This window comes from Danio aesculapii, chromosome 7 (assembly GCF_903798145.1).
Source record: "Danio aesculapii chromosome 7, fDanAes4.1, whole genome shotgun sequence".
Lineage (NCBI taxonomy): Eukaryota > Metazoa > Chordata > Actinopteri > Cypriniformes > Danionidae > Danio > Danio aesculapii.
The window spans coordinates 55,694,262-55,715,500 of record NC_079441.1 but is presented as its reverse complement, the minus strand read 5'-3'; the positions used below and the strand labels follow the sequence as shown (position 1 = coordinate 55,715,500).

The following is a 21,239-nucleotide window of genomic DNA, read 5'->3' as shown; positions in this document are numbered from 1 at the left end:
AAAAAGTGTGCACATAATTTGTTTTCATTTATTCATTCAGTGCTTTGAGTCCAGTCTTTCTTTACTTTTCTAACCTTACAGATTAAGGGTGTGACTAGCCTCAAATCAGAGACCCCAAATGCAGTGGGATGGTCCCATTCATGCATCTCAACCCACATCTGTTTGACACTGCATGACACTTGGCATATTGGATCATAAATTTGGAACCATAATGTTAAAATGACCTTTTCCTACTTTTTAAAATTTTCTTGATTCGACTAAGCATTGAACAGATGAAAGTTAAGTGGCTTTCTTGATCAGATAATCATCTATATCTGCTTAACATACAGCCCAAGTTTAATGAAATATGACACAGACAATAGTCTATACCTAAATTCAACAGGGACAAGAGGTTTTTGAATTTAGGTAATATGTTAAGGATTGATTCATTCATTTTCTTTTTTGGCTTAGTCTCTATTTCAGAGGTTGCCACAGCGGAATGAACTGCCAACTATTCCAGCATATGTTTTACACAGCGGATGCCCAGCACAACCCAGTACTGGGAAACACCCACACACTATCATTCACACACACCAAGGCCAATTTAGCTTCCACACAGAAATGACAACTGACCTCAGAACTTGAACCAGCGACCTTCTTGCTGTGAGACGACAGTGCTAACCGCTGAGCCACCCATGTTAAGGTATCAATATAGACAATTTATTTTAAAAGGTATGACTTTTGAAATGGCACTGCCCCAGGGACAGATCTTACTTTTTATTTATACATATCCTTGATTATACATATCCTCTAATTTAATTTAGAATCTTCTTAAAAAAAAACAACAATCAAAGTTTAGCAGAAAATAACAGAAGCACTAATGATTTTTCTGAATTGCTAAGGCATTTATGATTAACTTATGATTAATCTATTTCATTCATTCATTCATTCATTTTCTTGTCGGCTTAGTCCCGTTATTAATCTGGGGTCGCCACAGCGGAATGAATCGCCAACTTATCCAGCATTTGTTTTACACAGGGTATGCCCTTCCAGCCGCAACCCATCTCTGGGAAACTGATTAATCTATTTATTTATTTATTTTATTTAACAGGGGAAATGCTCATGAATCAACAGTATAATACTGTAACAAATTTAAAAAATGTAAGCTAAAATCAAAAACACATTATTACACAGAAAATATCAGTAAAGTTACCTACAACAGAAATATGAAACAACTGATAAGAATTTCATAAAAAACAAGAGAGGAGAATAACATGATTACAAACTTGATTTGCTTTTAGCCATTTCTTTAACTAATAATTTGTAACACCCCTTAATTCAATAGGAAGTGTATTCCAGGAATGACTGGCTCTAACAGAGAAGACTGACCGTGCAAATGTTGTACGTCTAAACTGCACAGCACAGTCTCTAGTAATAGATTGTGCTGCTCTGCCATTATTATTCTTCTGTCACAAACTCACACAATGGATGTGGAGCATATCCATTAAAAAAAATTTAATCATACAAGCATCAGCCAAATATTTATTATTGTCAAAGCTCAAGAAATAATGTTTTTGTATTATATTACAGGGATTATACCTAATAGAATTTTGATCAAATACTTTGTGTCTGCTTATAAAGTGATTCAACTGGTTTTAGAACTGGCTTGTGACCAACTAGTAAGACAATACGTAATATTACCAATTATTATGGAATACATAATAAAAGTTTTGCTGCGTCTTTAGTCAAATAATGTTGAATATACCTAAAGTTGGCTAAATTAAATGTAACAATATTAGCAACATTTTTGGCATGCTTTTGGAATGTCAATTTAAAAATATTGAAAATAAATATTTAAAATCATACAACACTTTTACTTACATTTATATTATATAACAAGACAAGAGTCACACAACCAACAGAAACATGTACCAATGCCTCGGTATGTAGTTTGCTGCCATTTGTTTGTGTTTTGCATGCACATACTGTATAATATGAGGCGCCGTGTAGGATTTAAATCAAACTTTGCTTATCAACACACACATAAACACGTGCATATACACCTACACTTTTAGATGTTCAAAACAACATATATGAAACTTGTGTATATAAATATAAACTTGACGCTCGCATACACCCACACACACACACACATACATATAAACTCCATCTATGCAAACACACCGACACACGTGCACATACATATAAACTCCATCCATGCATATACACCCACATTAACTTCAACTGTATATACATTTTGTTTTATTTCAGTAAATTGAAAAGCAAAATGTAACTGACATATGATGTTTAATTTATATTTAAAGACTAAGGCATTAAGGCATAATTTGCACATTACCAAGAAAGGACTTAAAATACAAGTCTTAAAAACAAGTGGGGGTTGGATTGTATGTGAAGATATTGCAAATAGATATGTTGATAAACATAAATATACAGACAAACAGACAAAATATGTAACTTTTACAGACTTAAAAATAACACAAATAATACAAGAATACAGCACGAAACACTAAATGGGGTTATTATGTGCACCTGAGTGCACTTGAAGTACATGTTGAGACGCATGCGTGCGGAATAGTGAAGCTGAGCGAGAGATCAGAGTGAAGATAATAAGTGTGTGGATGAGGGCAGGTTTTAGTGTCTTCTGGACACCCATGGTGTTAAGGTGAGTTTTAATAGTCCGTTTTAATTATTTACATGCTTGTGTATTATTGTGCAGGCCTATTCTAAAGCAAATTGTTATAAATATGATATGAAATGTCCGTTTGCAGTCTAGAAACTGCGACTTAACATAAATCAAGTTTTTAAAAAAGTGAAATATTCAATTGAATAGCCGTGAGTTGTGTCTATGAAGATAATCATAATTTAATAAATAATGGATGCCCATAACGAAAGCTCTGTTTGAAGGGTTCTGATGCAGCTGTGCATAAAAAAACTTTCCATAGGCTGTTTATTTAAGGTTTGTTTGCAAATTTTGCTTTGATTCAATAAAAGGTATTTGATTAACATGCACTGTTTCTATATTGAGCAATGCCCAAAAAACCTTTTGAAAAGTATTGTAATTAAAGAAGAAAATGTACGAAATGCACCAGTGTAAACAGTGTGTGCTTTTGAGCTCAGGTGTTATGTTGTAATTGGGCTCAGTGGATATAAATGTTTTCTGAATGCCTTCTGTGGATTACGGCATACAACAATTTTTTCCACTCTGGAGGGCAGTTTAAATTAATAAGCATGATGAAGCATTACAACTATAAATGCCTAATTGTGTCATATACAGTAGCAAACTGTTGCACAGATCATGTTCTCACTTGCATGAAGCCTTGGTGAACTGAAAGTTCTGTCTGTAGCTCATCAGTTCTGAGTTTGTGGAGATGGGAAAACGTCCACCACAAAATGCTGTGCAGAATACTCCCCCCAACGGTCAAGTGTTGGGAAACTATCGCTCGTTTTTGGCTCCCTCAAATGCCTGCTGCTTCTGCTGGTGTTGCTGCTGCAGCTGTTCATGGTGAGAAAACACTTATTTTTGCATGAAATAGAGCAGGGTTCCTCGATAGGTAAACCATGAGAAACAAATTTGGCTTGTATCTCTGAAGTCAATGTTAAATGTCATTGTAATCTTACTGACGATGATGGCATGGAGCTGCTCCTTATTAGGGTCAGCCCAGTTTATGTACTTGAAAATTATCCTTTTATTATAAATGGTGCAACTACATTGAAAAAAATTATTAATTTGATTTACTATTTTTTAAAGGTAAGTGACTGCCAACAATTTATATGCCCTCAATTTAAACAAACAAATTAACAAATTAATTGAACATTACATTTGATTTGTTTAATTTCAGCCCATATTAGTTGTTTGCAACCACCTTTACCTTAAAAAAAAATGTAAATCCAGTGAATATTTTTTTCAATAGTGTGGTCACACTGAAAATGTTCAAACTTCACGTTTATTACAGGATTCACTTATTTAACTGAAAAAGGTGCATTAAATAAAAAAGAAAAGAAATAAATAAATTAATTAATTAATTTGTTATTAATTTACTCACCCTCAGTGCATTCAAGATGTTATTGACTTTATTTGTGCAAAATGAATTCCAATGGTTCCTGATGATAAAATAAGGTCTCATGAATTGACAATGTTTCATGATGTCAGCCTGTGCAAAAAACCATAAAATAGAGTGTATATAAGGGAATTGTTAAGCGTATCATTTGTTACACTACTGCTGACGTCATATCTACACTAGACATGAACAGTGCAATGTTAGATTAAATATTTGATTAAAAAGACATAATTATTTGATTAAAAGGATATAGACCTTTTAGAGAATTAAACCTTTAGAGAATTAATGAATGTAAAATAACTTTGATAATAGTGAAACCATGATTTTTTTTTAGGCTATAACCAACAAAATCTATAATCACTGCATCCCTAATGTAGTAGAAATCCGTAATTTCATTTGTAAATACTATTAGATGATAATAACCCAGTATATATATGTTTTTATATTATTTCAGGGGAAAGAAAGTCTCGCTACAACATCTCAAAGAGAACAGCCATATTTTAAAGGAACATTTCACCCAAAAATGAAAATTATCACATAATTTATCATGACTTTCTTCTTTCAGATGAAAACAGTTGGAGTAGTTTTACATTTTATTCCAGATCTTCCATGCTCTTTTTTGTTTTTTGTCTTTTTTATTTAATCTCTCATTTATCACAAACCATAGCAATATGTGTATTGTGATAGGCATATGTGCAATATTTCATTAATTTAAATACATTGTGCAGTCCTAGTAGACAGCCAATGTCATCAAAATGTAAACATTGTGTCACTTAAAATACAGTAGATAATTTAAAAATGAATGTCCTTAAAAATTTATTTCATATTGTCTGACAACACAGCATAAAGCCAAAATGCCATATATGCTCAGCATGACTGCTTGTCAAGCCTATAACATCAAATGTCACTCATGGTGCAGAGTGGGCATATTAAATATAATTATTTAAAATATTCTGAAAGCTGCAGCTGCCAGCTAGTTGCAAAGAGCTAGCTGCAGACTGCGAGGACCAGCTGTATGGTTTCTCTCAAATTTATGGCTATAGATTTATGATTTACACAAATATACAAATATAAATCTTTGTTCCTTGCCACTGTCACCACTGGCTTGCTTGGTTTGGGACTTGGGGAGCTGGGTATCAATGGATTAACTAAACTTCAACTCTGAAAACTGGACAGACACAGCTTCTATTTACCAGAACTTGCTGCTTCAACATAATTTACATTGTAAAAGCTTATATAAGTAAAGATAAATTGAAATGAATGGTTAACCAAACATCATCACAGCTCTCTTGAGTAACCAAAGAGATCCTCAAGTGAAGTAAGAAATGCTACCCTTTATGCTTTCCCAAACTTTGTGTCATTTCAAAATTTTCTCCACATCCATCAGACATCCAGTTGACAAGCAATTCATTGACATCCCTCTATGCTACTTCTTGTTTAATGATGTCTTCTGTTGCAAGAGAGTTCAGCTTCCTTCATAGACCATCATTTCTCAATCCTGGTCCTCACATCCCACAGATCTGCATATTTTGCATGTCTGTTATTTAACCCAGCTGATTTAGATAACCAGCTCGTTAAAAAAAAACTGTGCATGATCTATGCAGTGTGAATTCCTCCCTTGTCCCTTATCATTCATTGCACTTTATTGGAGCATATATATATATATATATATATATATATATATATATATATATATATATATATATATATATATATATATATATACTGAAATCATGGTGGAAAATCCTGTAGAGTCCACTTTACAGGGCACTTGTTATAATTAGAACTTGAATTAGAACTAATATCTGATGTGAAAAGAGAAACATACGAAATGTGCACAAGGATTTGGATTAAGAAACATTGTTATAGACCATGGGACTGTGCCATCAATCTCCCTTCTGGTTTAGGACTCAGTGGTAAGATTATCCTCCCACCATCCCCTAGCAAAAGGCAATGGAGGGGTACATAAAAAAAACAACAACCAACAACCACTTCAAGCCTTCTGCTTCTAGCTTTTTATTTATGCGAAGAAGGATGGGTTTGAGGCCTAGGTCTGATTAGTGCTCTCAACAAAATCATGTTAAGTTCCACTGTTCCCTTCCCCTTGTCCCACTCACACTGAAACAGCTGGAACAGTCTTTTTTTTTGGTGCGGGGGGGTGGGGGCTCAAAAGTCTTGCTCACTCGATCCCCCTCAATAAGCTGCCCACAGCCATGTAATGTACAGAGCTCATATTTGATTGTTTTAATCATGACGTTATTATTACCTATAGTGAACTCCATTTCATCTGAATGGTTTGTAAAGCATTCAAGTCATTAAAGCGTCATTAAACCTTACCGTCCCAAAGGAAAGAGTGCAGATGACAAGGAAAATTTAGAAAATAGTAAGCTTGCTTAGTTTAAACCATCTTCTTTATTCACCAGAACTCCTGGAGCTCTCAATTCAAGCCCTATCACTCACCTTCCACTCTCTCCCACACTAAGCCTGGCACTGATAGCTTACCCCCTTACCTGCTGGGGTTAACGAAGAGGGAGTGACCTCCATTTACAGCACTTTAGGTGCCAGTAGAACAAACAACAAATCTTGTAGACTGGCAGGGTTATGGCCCAAATGAGTGTGGGATCATAGAGAGGACATCCTCTGCCTTCCAAAAAATCATACTGACAAGCCAGCTCCACATAATAGGGGTTGTCAACATTGGCATCAGAATTGTAAGTCTTCATGTGCAGTCCTTGGAGAATTCACCAAAACCACCAGGCTACATCTTCCCCCAATTCTGGGCTGTTTCTCAATTCCAAGATCCAAGTTTTTACAAAATATGGCACCCTATTATGTTACATTTAGACATAACATCAAATTAACATGGATTTTAAAGTTTTGTCCAACTTTTCATCCATTTCTTGGGTCCAAAAAGACAAAGAAGGAGCTCTGGAACGAGAAGGTCTCAGAAACGAATATTAAAATGTACTATCATAAACTGATAGTTCCTGATATTGTGGTAACCTCCCTGGACTCCCAAGCGCCCTGCATCTTGCTTTCTAGTTGGATATAGGTCATTATTGCCAATGTTTTTCAGTCAATACCCTTTTAACACTGTAGATTTTCAATGACAGGTTTTTTGATAATTGATTTTTTGATAAATTACACTGCGTGATTGTCACTCGTGTTAATGAGGACAGATTTTTCTTTGATTTCAACCACTGGGAACCATTATCAAATTACATTTCTCCTATCATTGTTATGCTGATGACAAACAGCTGTATCTTTCAATTTCATCTAGATGACCCAACGGTAACTGCAAGGATCTCACTCTGCCTAGAGGATGTCTCAGCTTGGGTGAAAGACCATGACCTACAGCTTAATCTGGCAAAAACAGAACTTCTTGTCTTCCCTGTAACTCAATTCAACACAATTTTCTAATCCAACTGGAATCATCTACCATTACCCCTGTCATTCAGTAAAGAATGTTGGGGTAACCCCAGATAATCAGCTGACTTTCAAAAAGCACATTGCTAAGACAGCTGTATCATCCAGGTTTGCACTTTTCAACATCAAAAATAAATCAGACACTTGCTAATAGATCATATTGCAAGACTTTTTATGCAAGCACTTGTCACTTCTAGGGTGGACTAATGGAATGTCTTTTAGCTGGACTCCCGTCTTGCACCCTTAAACTTCTACAGATGATCCAGAACACTTCAGCTCATCTGGTCTTCAGTGACCCCAAGAGAGCCCTTGTAACACCTCTCTTTATCTCTTTGCATTGGCTACCAGTGGAGGCTCGCATCAAGTTCAAACCATTGATACTTGCTAACAGAAAAGCTGCTGGCACTGCACCCTCTTACCTCCACCTGCTCATGCAATAAGGTAATTTCAATACCTTTTTAAGACTTTTTAAAGACATTTTTAGAATATTTGAAGACCACATCGCCACTTCAAGTTCTAATTAGTATCAAACCTTTAACTTAATAAAGTGTTGTTAATAAACAGTCGTAGTTAAATAAATCAATGGAGCACAACCATGCAAGAAGCTTGGAAGACCATGTAAGCTTGGAAGAAACAAAGCTTGAAGGAATAAATTACGTGGTTGTTTTCAGCAACAGGCTTCAGTGTTTAAACTCGTTCAAACTCATCTTTCTCCAACCAGGAGTGCGCAGACTTACATTTTCCCATTTTGCCGTCTGTTTGGCTCTATGGTTTCATTACCTGTGGAGAGCATCACATCACCTTCCCGCGTTTGTCACAAATTACGTGACATCACTCGGATCGAGGAGCTTGGCCAGGCATGTCCCGACCTGAATCAATTGTGTGGATTGAGCCGTTGTTAATATTAGGAGGAAAAAATATATATTTATGCTTTTTAGGAGTCAACCACTCCTAAACAAAATGTAAGACCTTGTAAGTACATGATTAAGACTTTTTAATACCTTATAAGGGCCTTAATTTTCTCGTAATTGATTTATCAACTTTTAATACTTTTTAAGACCCCATGGACACCCTGTCCTGAAAATCTACATCCCCTCCAGGAGAGTGTGCTCCACCTTCTGGTACCATCACAGAGAGGGTCACTTTCCAAAATCTTTTCATTCAATGTTCCTCGCAGGTGGAATGATCTTCTTATTCATACACAGATTCAATAGTATCAGTCAAATGACAATTAAAAACCAATGTCTTCCGCGATCACCTGAACCCCTGTGACCAAAACCAGGACCCCTTTTTCCTCTCCTCCACACCACACCACATGACAACCACAAATTATTATGCAATTCTGAGTGTGCTTCACATGAGTGGGCTTGACAAACCAGCTGTAGACTTTTTCATCTCTCTGACACTTCACCCCACATTTGCATTTGCACATATGCCTCTTCTTGTTGAATCGTTGAATGACTCTTTGATTGTACGTCGCTAAATGACTAAATGCAAATGTAAAATATTAATTTGTCTGTGATTTCATAAAACCTGGCATAACAGTTTTTTTCCCTTCATTGGATTTGTTCTACTCAAATTTGTATTGAAACTACCTAGCATTTTAAATGCATATATGTGTGTATATAACTATATTAATAACTTATAACTTTAATGTAATATTTGTGAGAGAGGCTGAAAATATTTTTTGAGCAAACAGATTTAGTACGGGGGCAGCACGGTGGCTAAATGGTTAGCATAGTTTCCTCACAGCAAGAAAATCTCTGGTTTGTGTTTCCTCTGGGTGCTCTAGGTTCCTCTGAATTCTAAAGACATGCGATATATGTGAATTAGATTAACTAAATTGGCTGTAGTACGATGTCACGGTGGCGCAAAGGGTAGCACAATCGCCTCACAGCAAGAAGGTCACTGGTTCGAGCCTCGGCTGGGTCAGTTGGCATTTCTGTGTGAAATTTACAAATTCTTCTCGTGTTGGTGAGGGTTTCCTCAGGGTGCTCCGGTTTCCCCCACAAGTCCAAAGACAAGTGGTATAGGTGAATTGGGTAAGCTGAATTGGCCGTAGTGTGAATGAGTGTGCATGGATGTTTCCCAGTGATGGGTTGCAGTTGGAAGAGCATCCGCTGTGTAAAAAAAAAACATGTGCTGGATAAGTTGGCAGTTCATTCCACTGTGGCGACCCTAGATTAATAAAGGGACTAAGCCGAAAAGAAAATAAATGAATGAATTCAATTCAATTCACATTTATTTGTATAACGCTTTTACAATGTAGATTGTGTCAAAGCAGATTCACATAAAAGGTCATAGTAAATTGGAACAGTGTAGTTCAGTTTTTAGTGTTTAAGTTCAGTTCAGTTTAGCTCAGTTCAGTGTGGTTTAAAATCACTACTGAGAGTCCAAACACTGAAGAGCAAATCCAATGATACGCAGCTCTACAGATCCCAAACCGTGCAAGCTAGTGGCGACAGCGGAGAGGGAAAAAAAAACTTCACTAATTGGCGAAAGTAAAGAAAAAAAACCTTGAGTGAAACTAGACTCAGTTGGGGACGACCATTTTAATTTCTCCGCTGGCCAAACGTCTTGTGCAGAGCTACTGTCTCAGCGGTGGAGGCTGGGAGCTTGCCAGGATATGTAAACCTTGGGATCATCTCGTCGTTGGTCTTGGATCGAATCAGTGACTCTGCATAGTCTGAGGGCCTCGGGAAGAGTATGAATGGAATTGGCTGTGTGAATGGGAGATTGTGTGGTTTGTGACTAGAAGGGCATCTGCTTTGTAAAACTTATGCCAGAGTAACTGGCGATTCATTCCACTGTGGCAACCCCTGATAATGCAAGGACTAAACCGAAGGAAAATTTGTGAGTGAGAGATTGAGAAAGAAACCAAGATATCTTTGTTTTTTAATTTGTGATCATTATTATTTGTATTTATTTATTTGCTAATCTAAAACAACTAAGCATTTAGCTAAATGTCTCTTACATGAATATAGATTTGAAATGTGAGTGAGTGTCGTGATTAATGGAATGTATCAAATTTAGGTAAAATATATTATTTGTATTCTGCTGTTAATTTATTATGCTTATTTATTTACTTAGTTAGTTATACAGCTATTTAGTTCATTATTCTGAATCAACTGTTTCTTTAAATAGTCTAACGTCGTTGTATGACCAGAATACCATTTTAAGCAGGCGTTCTAGAAAATTTCATTAAGGCTGTTGTCTCTCCTGAGACTTGCAGATGTCGCACCGTGCACACAGTAGATGTTTATTTCACATACACTAAAAACATGTTTTTATAATCTGTATGTAACTGTGCGCGTATGTGTGTGTGTGTGCAGTCTGACAGTACAATCTGTTAAGGAGGAAAGCATTACGACGACATTCTCAGAAAAGCAAGAGAAGGAGGAGGAGGAGGACACTAATCAGATGTGAGTTGTGTTATCAATTTTACACTTTAATCAAACTTAAAATGTTATTAAATTGCATTCACTTTTAAGGATTTTTAAAGGGCTGATGACAGGTTTTTTTTTTATTATGTGCTTCTTGAACCTACTTATAATTTTACTTTTAAACTTTGTATCATTTCATTTTAAAGTTTGATTTGCACAAATATGTAGAGTGAAAAAAACTCTGTAAAAAACAGAGACATTGGGCCCTATCATACACCCGGCGCAATGCCGCGATGTAAGGTGCGACGCAAATGTTGTTTGCTGGTTTCAGCTTGACGCAAGTGTTGTTTTGACGTTTTGCACCACGAAACAAATCTTTGCGCTTAACAAACGAAATTAATTATGTAGGCTAATGGATGTTGATCTGTGCCCACAACACGTTTCCTTATACACGAAAGAGAGTAAAAGTGAAACTAAAGAATGAGGAGGCTCATTCTCGTGCTGCAGATGCTCTGTTTAACTGTTTTCTCGCTTGTAAAGTGTTCAGTTTTTCCACTTACGAAGTCCGCCATGTAAATTGCCAATGCGCTATGGCGCGACGCAACTGAATCTTGAAGGGGAGATGAGACTCTGATTGGTTTATTCTCAAAACACACCTATAACTCATTAAGAGAATAAGCTCAACCCTGTTAGACCATGCGCTGCGGCACAAAACGTGCTTTGGACTTTGCGCCTAGATCGTTAAAATAGAGCCCCATTATGTTGTGATGCCAGTATGGGGATTTGGTGGGTGTGATTTTGCCAAGTACAATGTGATCCTGAATTAATATATGTGTTGATCTTGGAATGTCATTGTTCGAAATGTTATTGTTCGAAAATTGAATCCAAACCTAATCCCTACCAATAAACCCAACCCTAACTGTAAATTATTCCCAAAATCAAAGGGAAATAAAAGTTGAATAGCAATCATGTAGAAGTATATAACCCTAACTGTAAGCCTAAACTTAAACTGAAGTTTGAAACTGAAACCCCTTGATTTTGATTGACTTTTTGGAATTTTGTTCCAGTATAAACAAAGACTTTAATCCAAAAACACATCCTACTTAGTGAAATCACACTAAGCATTGGGATTCTGTCTAGTAGACCAATCACACTGACTTGTATGAAAAATGGTCCAGTGAAATTGGCGAGTGAAATATGCATGACACCACTCCTGTACATACAGTCTGTCATTCAGGTTTATACTGAGGAGATTTAAGCCAAGTATTCAGCTGGTGGCTCAGGGTTGTGGTCATCGATATATAGTATACAGGTATCTTAACTTAAAGGGTCATGAAACCCCCCTTTTTTGTTTTATTTAACCCAGAATTCTTTTGAAAAATGCAACTTAAGTAGACATGGAAACCAGTGAGCAGAAGGTAGGGGAGTGGGCATGACAGAGCAAAGCAGATATGAAAGAGGATAGAGAATGATGGTCATCTGTCATTGAGGCCTATGCTGAGGTAACACCTGAGGAAATGTAAGATTTTTATTTTTAAAGAGTGAAACTTTAGACACACAGATATCTGCTTTAAAGGGACAGAAAAGTCCTCTGGCACTGGAGCATTTTAATGCTGTGCCAATCCACTGATGGATCAGCTGATAGATGCTGCTTACAAATGCTCCAGTGTATATGTGAGCACTAGGGATTAGAGGTCTGCGCGGGACTATTTATATAGTTCCCCTCCTGCGAGATTTTATTCCGCACCTGACCGCTCCTGCTGTAATTTAGTCTTTGTTCATCCGCTGCCCACTAAGAATAATTTTCTAGCCATCCCGACCATTCCTGCTAAATTTAGATCTGGTTTCTAAAATCTCACATTTAAATTGGGTACTACCAAAAAGAGAGATTACAGATGAAACTGAGGTTGTGCAAGGATTGTAGGCTAAATGTCAGTTTTGTTTGCCCCTTTGTGATGAGAAATGAGTGCCACCTTAAACCTGAGCTTCCAGTCTTGTGTCTGAAGGTAAAACTTTGAGGTGTCAGCACATTGCGCAAAGGGTAATTTTTTTTTCATTTGCATCTATCAAAAAGACTCCCATACATCAGATTTGCCTAACGTTGTTACTTATTACATGGTCTTGAGAATAACTTTTTTTAAATCTGGTAAATGTTAGTTTATAACATATGGTATTTCCACTCTAAGTGTAGAAACTGTTGTAAACCATGGATAATTAGACCCAATCCCATCTGTTGAACGTGTGAACACAATGGCTAATCAGCAAGTGGGAAATGTGGTCAAACTACTGTCTTTAGTAAGCCTAACTACTATCTGTTAACATTTCAGACAATTTAGTCCAGGGTTTCATGACCCTTTAAAATAACGGAATAATGGAATAGTGATGGTTGCTCGAGAATGATTGTTTACTTTTAAAAAACTCCATGACCCAGGACTTACAGATTATTTCAGAGATTGATTTCAATCAAGGTTTTTGTGACTACAAATGCACAACACAACAGAATTAATATGTTTAACAGCAGGCATTGGCTCTGTCATAAGCTGAACCTAATAATTTGTAGCTAAGATATAAAGTAGCCTACACATAACAGAGGTAGGATGTTTTTAGCTGTTAAACTGAATGTGTAAAACAAACTAAACACAATATTAACAACACTGACCATATTCATTTTAAGAAGGAACAACTGAGTAGTGAAAAATATATTGCCCTATGCCCTCCAGAATAATCTTTATAACTGATAATGTTTGCAAGCTTTGAATAACTCTTTGAATAACTTTTATTGTCATTGTTATTAATATTATTGTAGTTAATGAATTTATTATTTGTTTATTTATGGCTTTTTTGATGAATCTATCACAACCAGTGGAATTAAGGGCAAGAAAGTGGTTTAACAGATGCAAAGTAGCAACATTTTTATTTTGTTGACAACTAATAAAGCAGCTATATTTGTGTGGCTCTGAACAACACCCTAAACTTCATCCTTTTTAATTATATTCTTGTTAGCATTAATCCATTAGCATTAACTAACTTTTCCTACCCTGTTTGGTGAATACTCATACTGTGTGGTCAATAAATTAATGAAAAAGTTTTGAGAGTGTTACTTTTATGTTTTTAAAGACTATAATATAAAACTGTAGAGTTTTATGTTATATTTAAAGCATGCTGTAAACTTTAGAAAATATTATCTTTAGAGTATAAACAGATTTTATAGAAATGTGGTGCATTACTACATAATCGATTCTGAAGATAAAATTTTAAGATGATCTATTGCACAAATGCATTGTTTTTTCCTTATATCACCTCTTCTCTAGACCTCAGCTCACTCTGGAAGAGGTACAAGCATGGGGAGAGTCATTTGAGAGGTTAATAAAAAGTGCACAAGGACGATTGCACCTCCAACAGTTTCTTAAGTCTGAATTTAGTGAAGAGAACCTGATGTTCTGGCTCTCCTGTGAGGATCTAAAGAAAGAGACCAACAAAACCACGGTAGAACAAACTGTGAAACAAATATATGAGGACTACGTCTCTGTATTGTCAACTAAAGAGGTATGCATAATGATTTACACATAGTAACACTACACATTTAATTTTTGATCAAAATATTGTTGAATACTTTGTCTCTAGTGTGTACAGTACATAGACCCATTGTTTGCTCACCTCATTTTTCCAAAATTTTGAAGTTGGCACTAAGTTGGCAGTCGTCTTAAGTCTGTATAGCAGGGGTCTTAGACTCAAATTGGCAGGGGGCCATTTCAGTGACTGACAATTCATAGGAAGGCCATTTTAATATTCAAACGTATGACAAAAGTGGAAACCTGGTGAAATTGATGCATCTTAGGCGAACAGACATGATGTTTACATTGCATCCGGAAAGTATTCATTTTTTAATGTATTCATTCATTTTTTTCACATTTTTTATGTTACAGTCTTATTCCAAAATGGATTAAATGTATCTATTTCCTCAAAACTCTACACACAATACCCCATAATGACAAAGTTGCAAATTTATAAAAAAAAAAAAAAAAAAAAAACTGAAAAATCACATGTACATAAGTATTCACAGCCTTTGCTCAATACTTTGTTGATGCACCTTTGGCAGCAATTACAGCCTCAAGTCTTTTTAATATGATGCCACAAGCGTGGCACACCTGTCTTTTTATTTTTGCCCATTCCACTTTGCAGTACCTCTCAAGCTCTATCAGGTTGGATGGGAAGCAACGGTGTACAGCCACTTTCAGATCTCTCCAGAGATATTTAATAGGATTTAGGTCTGGGCTCTGGCTGGGCCACTCAAGGACATTCACTAAGTTGTTGTGAAGCCACTCCATTGATATTTTGGTAGTGCGCTTTGGGTCATTGTCCTGCCGGAAAATGAACAGTCACCCCAGTTTGAGATCAAGAGCACTCTGAAACAGGTTTTTTTTTATTCAGGATGTCACTGTACATTGCTACATTCACCTTTCCCTCTATTCTGACTAGTCTTTCAGGTCCTTCTGCTAAAAACATCCACACAGCATGATGCTGCCACCATTATGCTTCACTGTAGGGATTGTATTAGCCTGGTGATGAGCGGTGTTCAATTTTAGTCTCATCAGACCAGAGAATTTAGTTTCTTATGGTCTGAGAGTCCATCAGATGACATATGGCAAATTCCAGGTGGGTAGTGGCTTCCGTCTGGCCACTCCATACAGGCCTGATTGGTAGATTGTTGCACAGATGGTACGCTGGAGCTCAGAGAGTGTGACCATCAGGTTATTGATCACCTCCCTAAGGCCCTTCTCCCCTGGTCACTCAGCTTAGATGGCCGGCCAGCTCTAGAAAGAGTCCTGGTGGTTCCAAACATGATGGAGGCCACTGTGCTCATTGGAACTTTCAGAGCAGCATACATTTTTCTGTAACCTTCCACAGCCTTGTGCCTTGAGACAATACTGTCTCTGAGGTCTACAGACAATTCCTTTGTCTTCATGCTTGGTTTGTGCTTTGACATGCACTATCAACCCTGGGACCTCATATAGACAGGTGTATGCCTTTTCAAATCATGTCCAATCAACTGAATTTACCACAGGTGAACTCCAATTTAGCTGCTGAAACATCTTAAGAATGATCTGTGGAAACAGAATGTACCTGAGCTCAATTTAGAGCTTCATGGCAAAGGCTGTGAATACTTATGTACATGTGATTTTTCAGCTTTTTTATTTTTAATAAATTTGCAACAATTTCAAAACACTTTTTTTCACATTGTCGTTATGGGGTATTGTGTGTAGAATTTTGAGGATATAAATTAATTTAATTCATTTTGGAATAAGGCTCTAACATAAAAAATGTGGAAAAAGTGAAGCGCTATGAATACTTTCTGGGTGCACTGTATATTTCTAGTGTTACTTGTTACCAGTGATAAAGTAAATCAGCATGTTTTTTGCCACACACAGCTGCTGAAATATATTTGTGGCTGTTGTGTGTGTGGCCGAGCATTAGACACTCACTCAGTCATTCTTCCACAAAGTATATGCAGTCAAAACTCCAGCTTTTTGTTTCTTGCTGTAAATATTGAAGAGGGAGTTTAAATGCTATGAAAATACTACAAATAATAGGCATAATACTAGTTATTACTATTCTGTCCCAACCAATTGTTGCTCAACTAAAAATTTAACAGATCATGTAAGAACAACAGAAAGCAGATTGGGTAACTTTAATGACTTTACAGACTACAGCAAAGAGGGGAAGTATGTACATATTCACAATTACCTTACAGTTTTTCTCAGTTGCTTTTTCTCAGCTCATTCCTCAAAAGCAAGTATTCATGTCAATAAAAGTGTCATGCTGTCCCGGGAGCAGGCCTGGCCCTAACCAATTTGGCGCCCTAGGCAAGATTTCAGGTGGCGCCCCATCACATTGCTGTAAATTCCACTGCTAGTGTACATATAGTCATAAGAAACTAAATAGCTTTTTGATCGACTAATACAAGCTGGGAAAACGTCAGATAAATATGCCAGTGCAATTAACGTTATTGCTGAATAGATCTAATATTTACACATTTGCTTGAGGAAGGAATGATGGGTGTAGTTACATTACTATTTTCCAAAACATCTATGACCTTTCACAACATTAGCTGATGTTAAAACTAACAGATAGCACTATAGCTATTTATTGATTCAACGTTGGGATGTAAAAAATATAGGACAACAAATAGCTTCAAATGATAGAATACATAGCAAACACTAGAAAATATTGACCTTTTTAAAATAAAAGGTTTAGCCTATTAAAATCAATGACCTACAGAAATTAAATAAGGCTATAAAATCTACTTCACTTTTGATTGTATTTGCATATTGATTAAAGTTACTATAGTTATTTAGTGAAGAGCAGCAAATTAATCTCATATTGTGTTTTGTTTGATAACAGAGGTGTCACTTTAAGAATGCACAGATCTATAATGAAAGCATTCGACTACTTTAGTAACTGTTTGTGCTCATTTAAGAGAAAATTAGTTGTGTTTAAAATAAAACACGCAGGACGGACATGTTTACATATTTTGTTTACATATTTTTGTTGAAACATACACCCGAATCACCAAAGTATCACAAACTTTCGCTCCTTTATAAATGGCGTGTAGAGAAGCTGATCTGAGAACAGTTTATCATACGGAGCGCGTCCGTCAGTCAGCATGCATACAGATTCACTGAATTCAGAGGTTGCGACGATCGACGCACAGCTTTAATGGAAAGAAGTGAATGCAGACATTTTTTGTATTCATTTTAACACGCTTTCAAGCCAAAATAAAGCGAAAGCATAGATAATTATCTTGACCAGCTCTTGCAATTCTATCCCATTTGAAATCGGCTCTGTATTGATGGTAGCTACTTTCACTTTTCATATGAAGATTAAACATACGGGGGGAATATGGAAAAATTAAAAGTGATAGCGGGCAAAAACGGGAGGGCTAACTTAATTGTTAAATACTACTATTATTTAATACTACTACTACTTACTAGGCTTTGCACTATGCAGTTAAATTAATGTGGGCGTATTATTTTATAAGTCATAATACCAACTAGTTTTAAGAATAGTGAAAGTTGCATTTTTTTTCCTTCCCCGATTTCTAGTGTCCCCCTGGATGTACAGCGCCCTTAGCATTTGCCTATACCACGGGCCAGCCCTGCCCGGGAGCTCCTTCCCGTTTGCAAGGCGAGAGGGGAGTTTGAGCTCAAGTAGATCTTGAGAACTTAACTGCTGTAGTAGCTAATGAAGAGATAACTACCTACTAGGTGCACGTCTATGGTAGCGATTTGGATTAGGTAATTAACTTAAGTTGCATGTTTTTGAAAGGTGGGAAGAAACCGGGGAACCCGGGAGAAATTCACGTGATCACGGGGATAACATGTAAACTCCACACAGGAGGAGTAGTGGTCAAAGGGGGATTCTTCAAAACAAAGATATTAGTTATATGGAACTTATATGGTATTTATAGTGGCTTAGGAATCGTCTGATTGGTTAATCATAAATTGGATAATGTGGGACCAGCCACAAGCAATAATGAGCATGTGATCCTCTCGAAATTAAGCTGCGGTCACACTTGACTTTTCCTCCCATAGACTTCCATTCATACGCACGCAAATGCGTCAGACCGGAAACGCAGGGTCATGCGTTAAGTTTCGCAGTTTGCTGCGGTGCAAAGTTCAAGCTTGGTGAACTCTGACCTGCGAAATCGCATCACTTGACTGCGTAAGACCAATCAAGGATCAAAACAGGACCTCTCTGGACAGAAATTTAAAGCATAGAGCAATCACTCGCTTTTTTTAATGTCTAATCATCTTGTTTAATCCCGCCCCTTTTCGCAGCGCCGTACGACAGAATTTTGCATACCCAAAGCCCAGTGTGACCGTAGCTTTAGTTTATAAATAAACTACACTTTGTCCCCTTTCCTCCCCGCACCCTCACCCCTCTTTCACAAGGCTAACCTTCCATTTCTATGTCGCAGTATTGTAGAAATGGTACACACTATGTCCTGCTTGGTTCATATGCTTGTGAAGTGGGGGCTTATGGGTTTAGCTGCGGTCACACTGGGCTTTGTTTTGATCTTCGATCACGCAGTCAAGTGATGCGATTTCGCAGGTCAGAGTTCACCAAGCTTGAACTTTGCACCGTAGCAAACTGCAAAACTTAACGCATGACTCTGCGTTTCCCGTCTGATGCATTCGCGTGCGTTTGAATGGAAGTCTATGGGAGGAAAAGCCAAGTGTGACCGCAGCTTTTCAGTTCTGAGTGATTATAGAGAAGTGGCTTATGATTGGTTGCAACTAATGCTTCATACACTCTTCTTATCAGTGAAAGCTCCGGTTCACCTGAGAGAAACTGTTCAATTTAGAAGACCTTTTCAGGAATTTTTTTTTTTTTTTTTTTTTTTTTTAAATCTTCTTGACGGATTTTGACAACTAGTTCAACATTTTTGTATGTAATGACTCAAGTATTGAAATGAGGACTATTAGTTTTATATGGAATGACAAGTTTAGTTAATTTTGACTGATATGACATAAACAAATGATAATGTTATAAAACAGCAGAGAGTTGTATAAAAGCAATTGATGAATGTCCAAAAGCATTTGCAATTTGTTGGAAGGAATGAGAAACTGCTACTATGTTGTCTACAAATGACTAAATGTTGTGGAGGTTGAAGTAAATGTTGTGCAAATGTAAAGTGTTGTGAAAAATGCACCAAAGTGACTGAGAAAAACTGTAAAATGTTCAATTCAACCAACAGTTAAACATTTTACTAATGCATTTTTATACAAATCTTAATACGCATATGAGTAAAATCTATTAAATGAGACAATTTGAATCAAATATTAGCAAAACTATTATGTTTGTTATACCAGCATAACGTAAATGGCCCGTGGGTCAGCGGTTTGAGACCCCTGCTGTATAGAATCATAGCAATTCCTAAACTCTGTTGTTTCTAAAAAAAAAAAAAAACACCAGCGAATAAAAAAAAACAAAAAAAAACAATTGGATGTTAGTGCTCAATTCAAATAGCAAAACCTGTGGAATGGTAACTAACAACCACTGGAAGACCACTAGTTACAGTTGAATAAGACCACCTCCTAACAACCTAGGATCAATTACTTGTCAAACTCCAACAACATTTGCTGAGTAAACTGCTCATTGGGCTTTTTTTGGTGGTTTCCTTCATATCAAGAATATAATTGGATTCATTATCTAGGGTCACATACTTATTTTAAGGTAAAATACACATTTAAACCATTAATCTTTTTCCAAGTATGAATACTAAAATTTTGTCATCCTTCATTTGGTTTGTTTCTATTAAACACAAACAATATTTTGAAGAAAGCTTAAAACCTGTACCCATTGTCTTCTATAGTATTTCTTTTTCATACCATGGAAGTCAATGGTTACAGTTTTTCAGCTTTCTTTAAATTAACTTCTTTTGCATTTTACATAGTAAAGAAACTCATTAAGGTCTGGAAAAACTTGAGGATGAGTAAACAGTGAGTAAACATAAATTTTTGGGTGAATTATCCTTTCAAATCAGGGGTGTGCAAACTTGGTCCTAGAGGGCTGGTGTCCTGCAGATTTTAGCTTCAACCCCAATTAAACACACCTGAATCAGTTAATCAAGCTCTGTTAAGGTATACTAGAAACTTCCAGACAGGTGTGTTGAGGCAAGTTGGAGCTAAACTATGCAGGATCGAGTTTGGGCACCCCTGCTTTAAACCAATGATTTTGTAGCAGGACCACAATGTCTCAGTATAATCTATGATTATGGATATCTGTGTTTTGCATGTGTAGGTAAGTCTGGATTCACGTGTACGTGAAGTGATCAACAGGAACATGCTGGAACCCTCATCTTGCACGTTTGATGAGGCACAGCAGCAGATCTACACTCTGATGCAGCGAGACTCCTACCCTCGATATATTAACTCTAGTATGTACACAGAACTCATACAGAGCCTTGAACAGCCCAATGAGTCCTAACATACTTACAGGAAAGTACACAAAACACAGGCCTAGTACACATACTGTATCTGAAGATGGCACCGTTAACTCTAACTGCAGGACAGATCAGCATACACATCTGCTGTTAGTACATATCTAAGATTCATCTTCTGTGACTACTTGCTGTTTTATTTAAATTTTATTTTTTTTAACCAAAGCACTTTGGATTACATTTTACATTTATCATAGTTTGTTGTTCCCATCACTTTCTCTGGTAATTTTTTTTAAAAATAGCATTTTGGTGTATTTTACATTATAAAGAAAGATATTATTATAAAGAAATAATGTTATTATAAAGAAAGTTGTATTTTAAAAATATACATTTTATATATTTTCTGATGACAAACAAACATTAAAATAC

At 36.5% G+C, this 21,239-nt stretch overlaps 1 protein-coding gene across 1 annotated transcript; it reads left to right on the top strand.

Moving 5' to 3' along the window:
* Window positions 1-10,608: 10,608 nt before the first annotated feature.
* LOC130232971 (regulator of G-protein signaling 20) lies at window positions 10,609-21,071 on the top strand. The gene is made up of 3 exons (XM_056462960.1): window positions 10,609-10,906; window positions 14,179-14,413; window positions 20,672-21,071. The coding sequence occupies exons 1-3, from the start codon at window positions 10,740-10,742 to the stop codon at window positions 20,855-20,857; spliced, it is 588 nt and encodes a 195-aa protein (XP_056318935.1). The 5' UTR covers window positions 10,609-10,739; the 3' UTR covers window positions 20,858-21,071.
* The last annotated feature ends 168 nt before the right edge of the window (window positions 21,072-21,239 follow it).

What these genes read in the sequence shown, in the direction of transcription:
- LOC130232971 (XM_056462960.1), top strand. Translation starts at nt 10,740, where the DNA reads ATGTTTATTTCACATACACTAAAAACATGTTTTTATAATCTGTATGTA. An exon ending in GAGGAGGACACTAATCAGAT is followed by an intron (nt 10,907 to 14,178) that starts GTGAGTTGTGTT and finishes CCTCTTCTCTAG; the next exon opens with ACCTCAGCTCACTCTGGAAG. An exon ending in CTGTATTGTCAACTAAAGAG is followed by an intron (nt 14,414 to 20,671) that starts GTATGCATAATG and finishes TTGCATGTGTAG; the next exon opens with GTAAGTCTGGATTCACGTGT.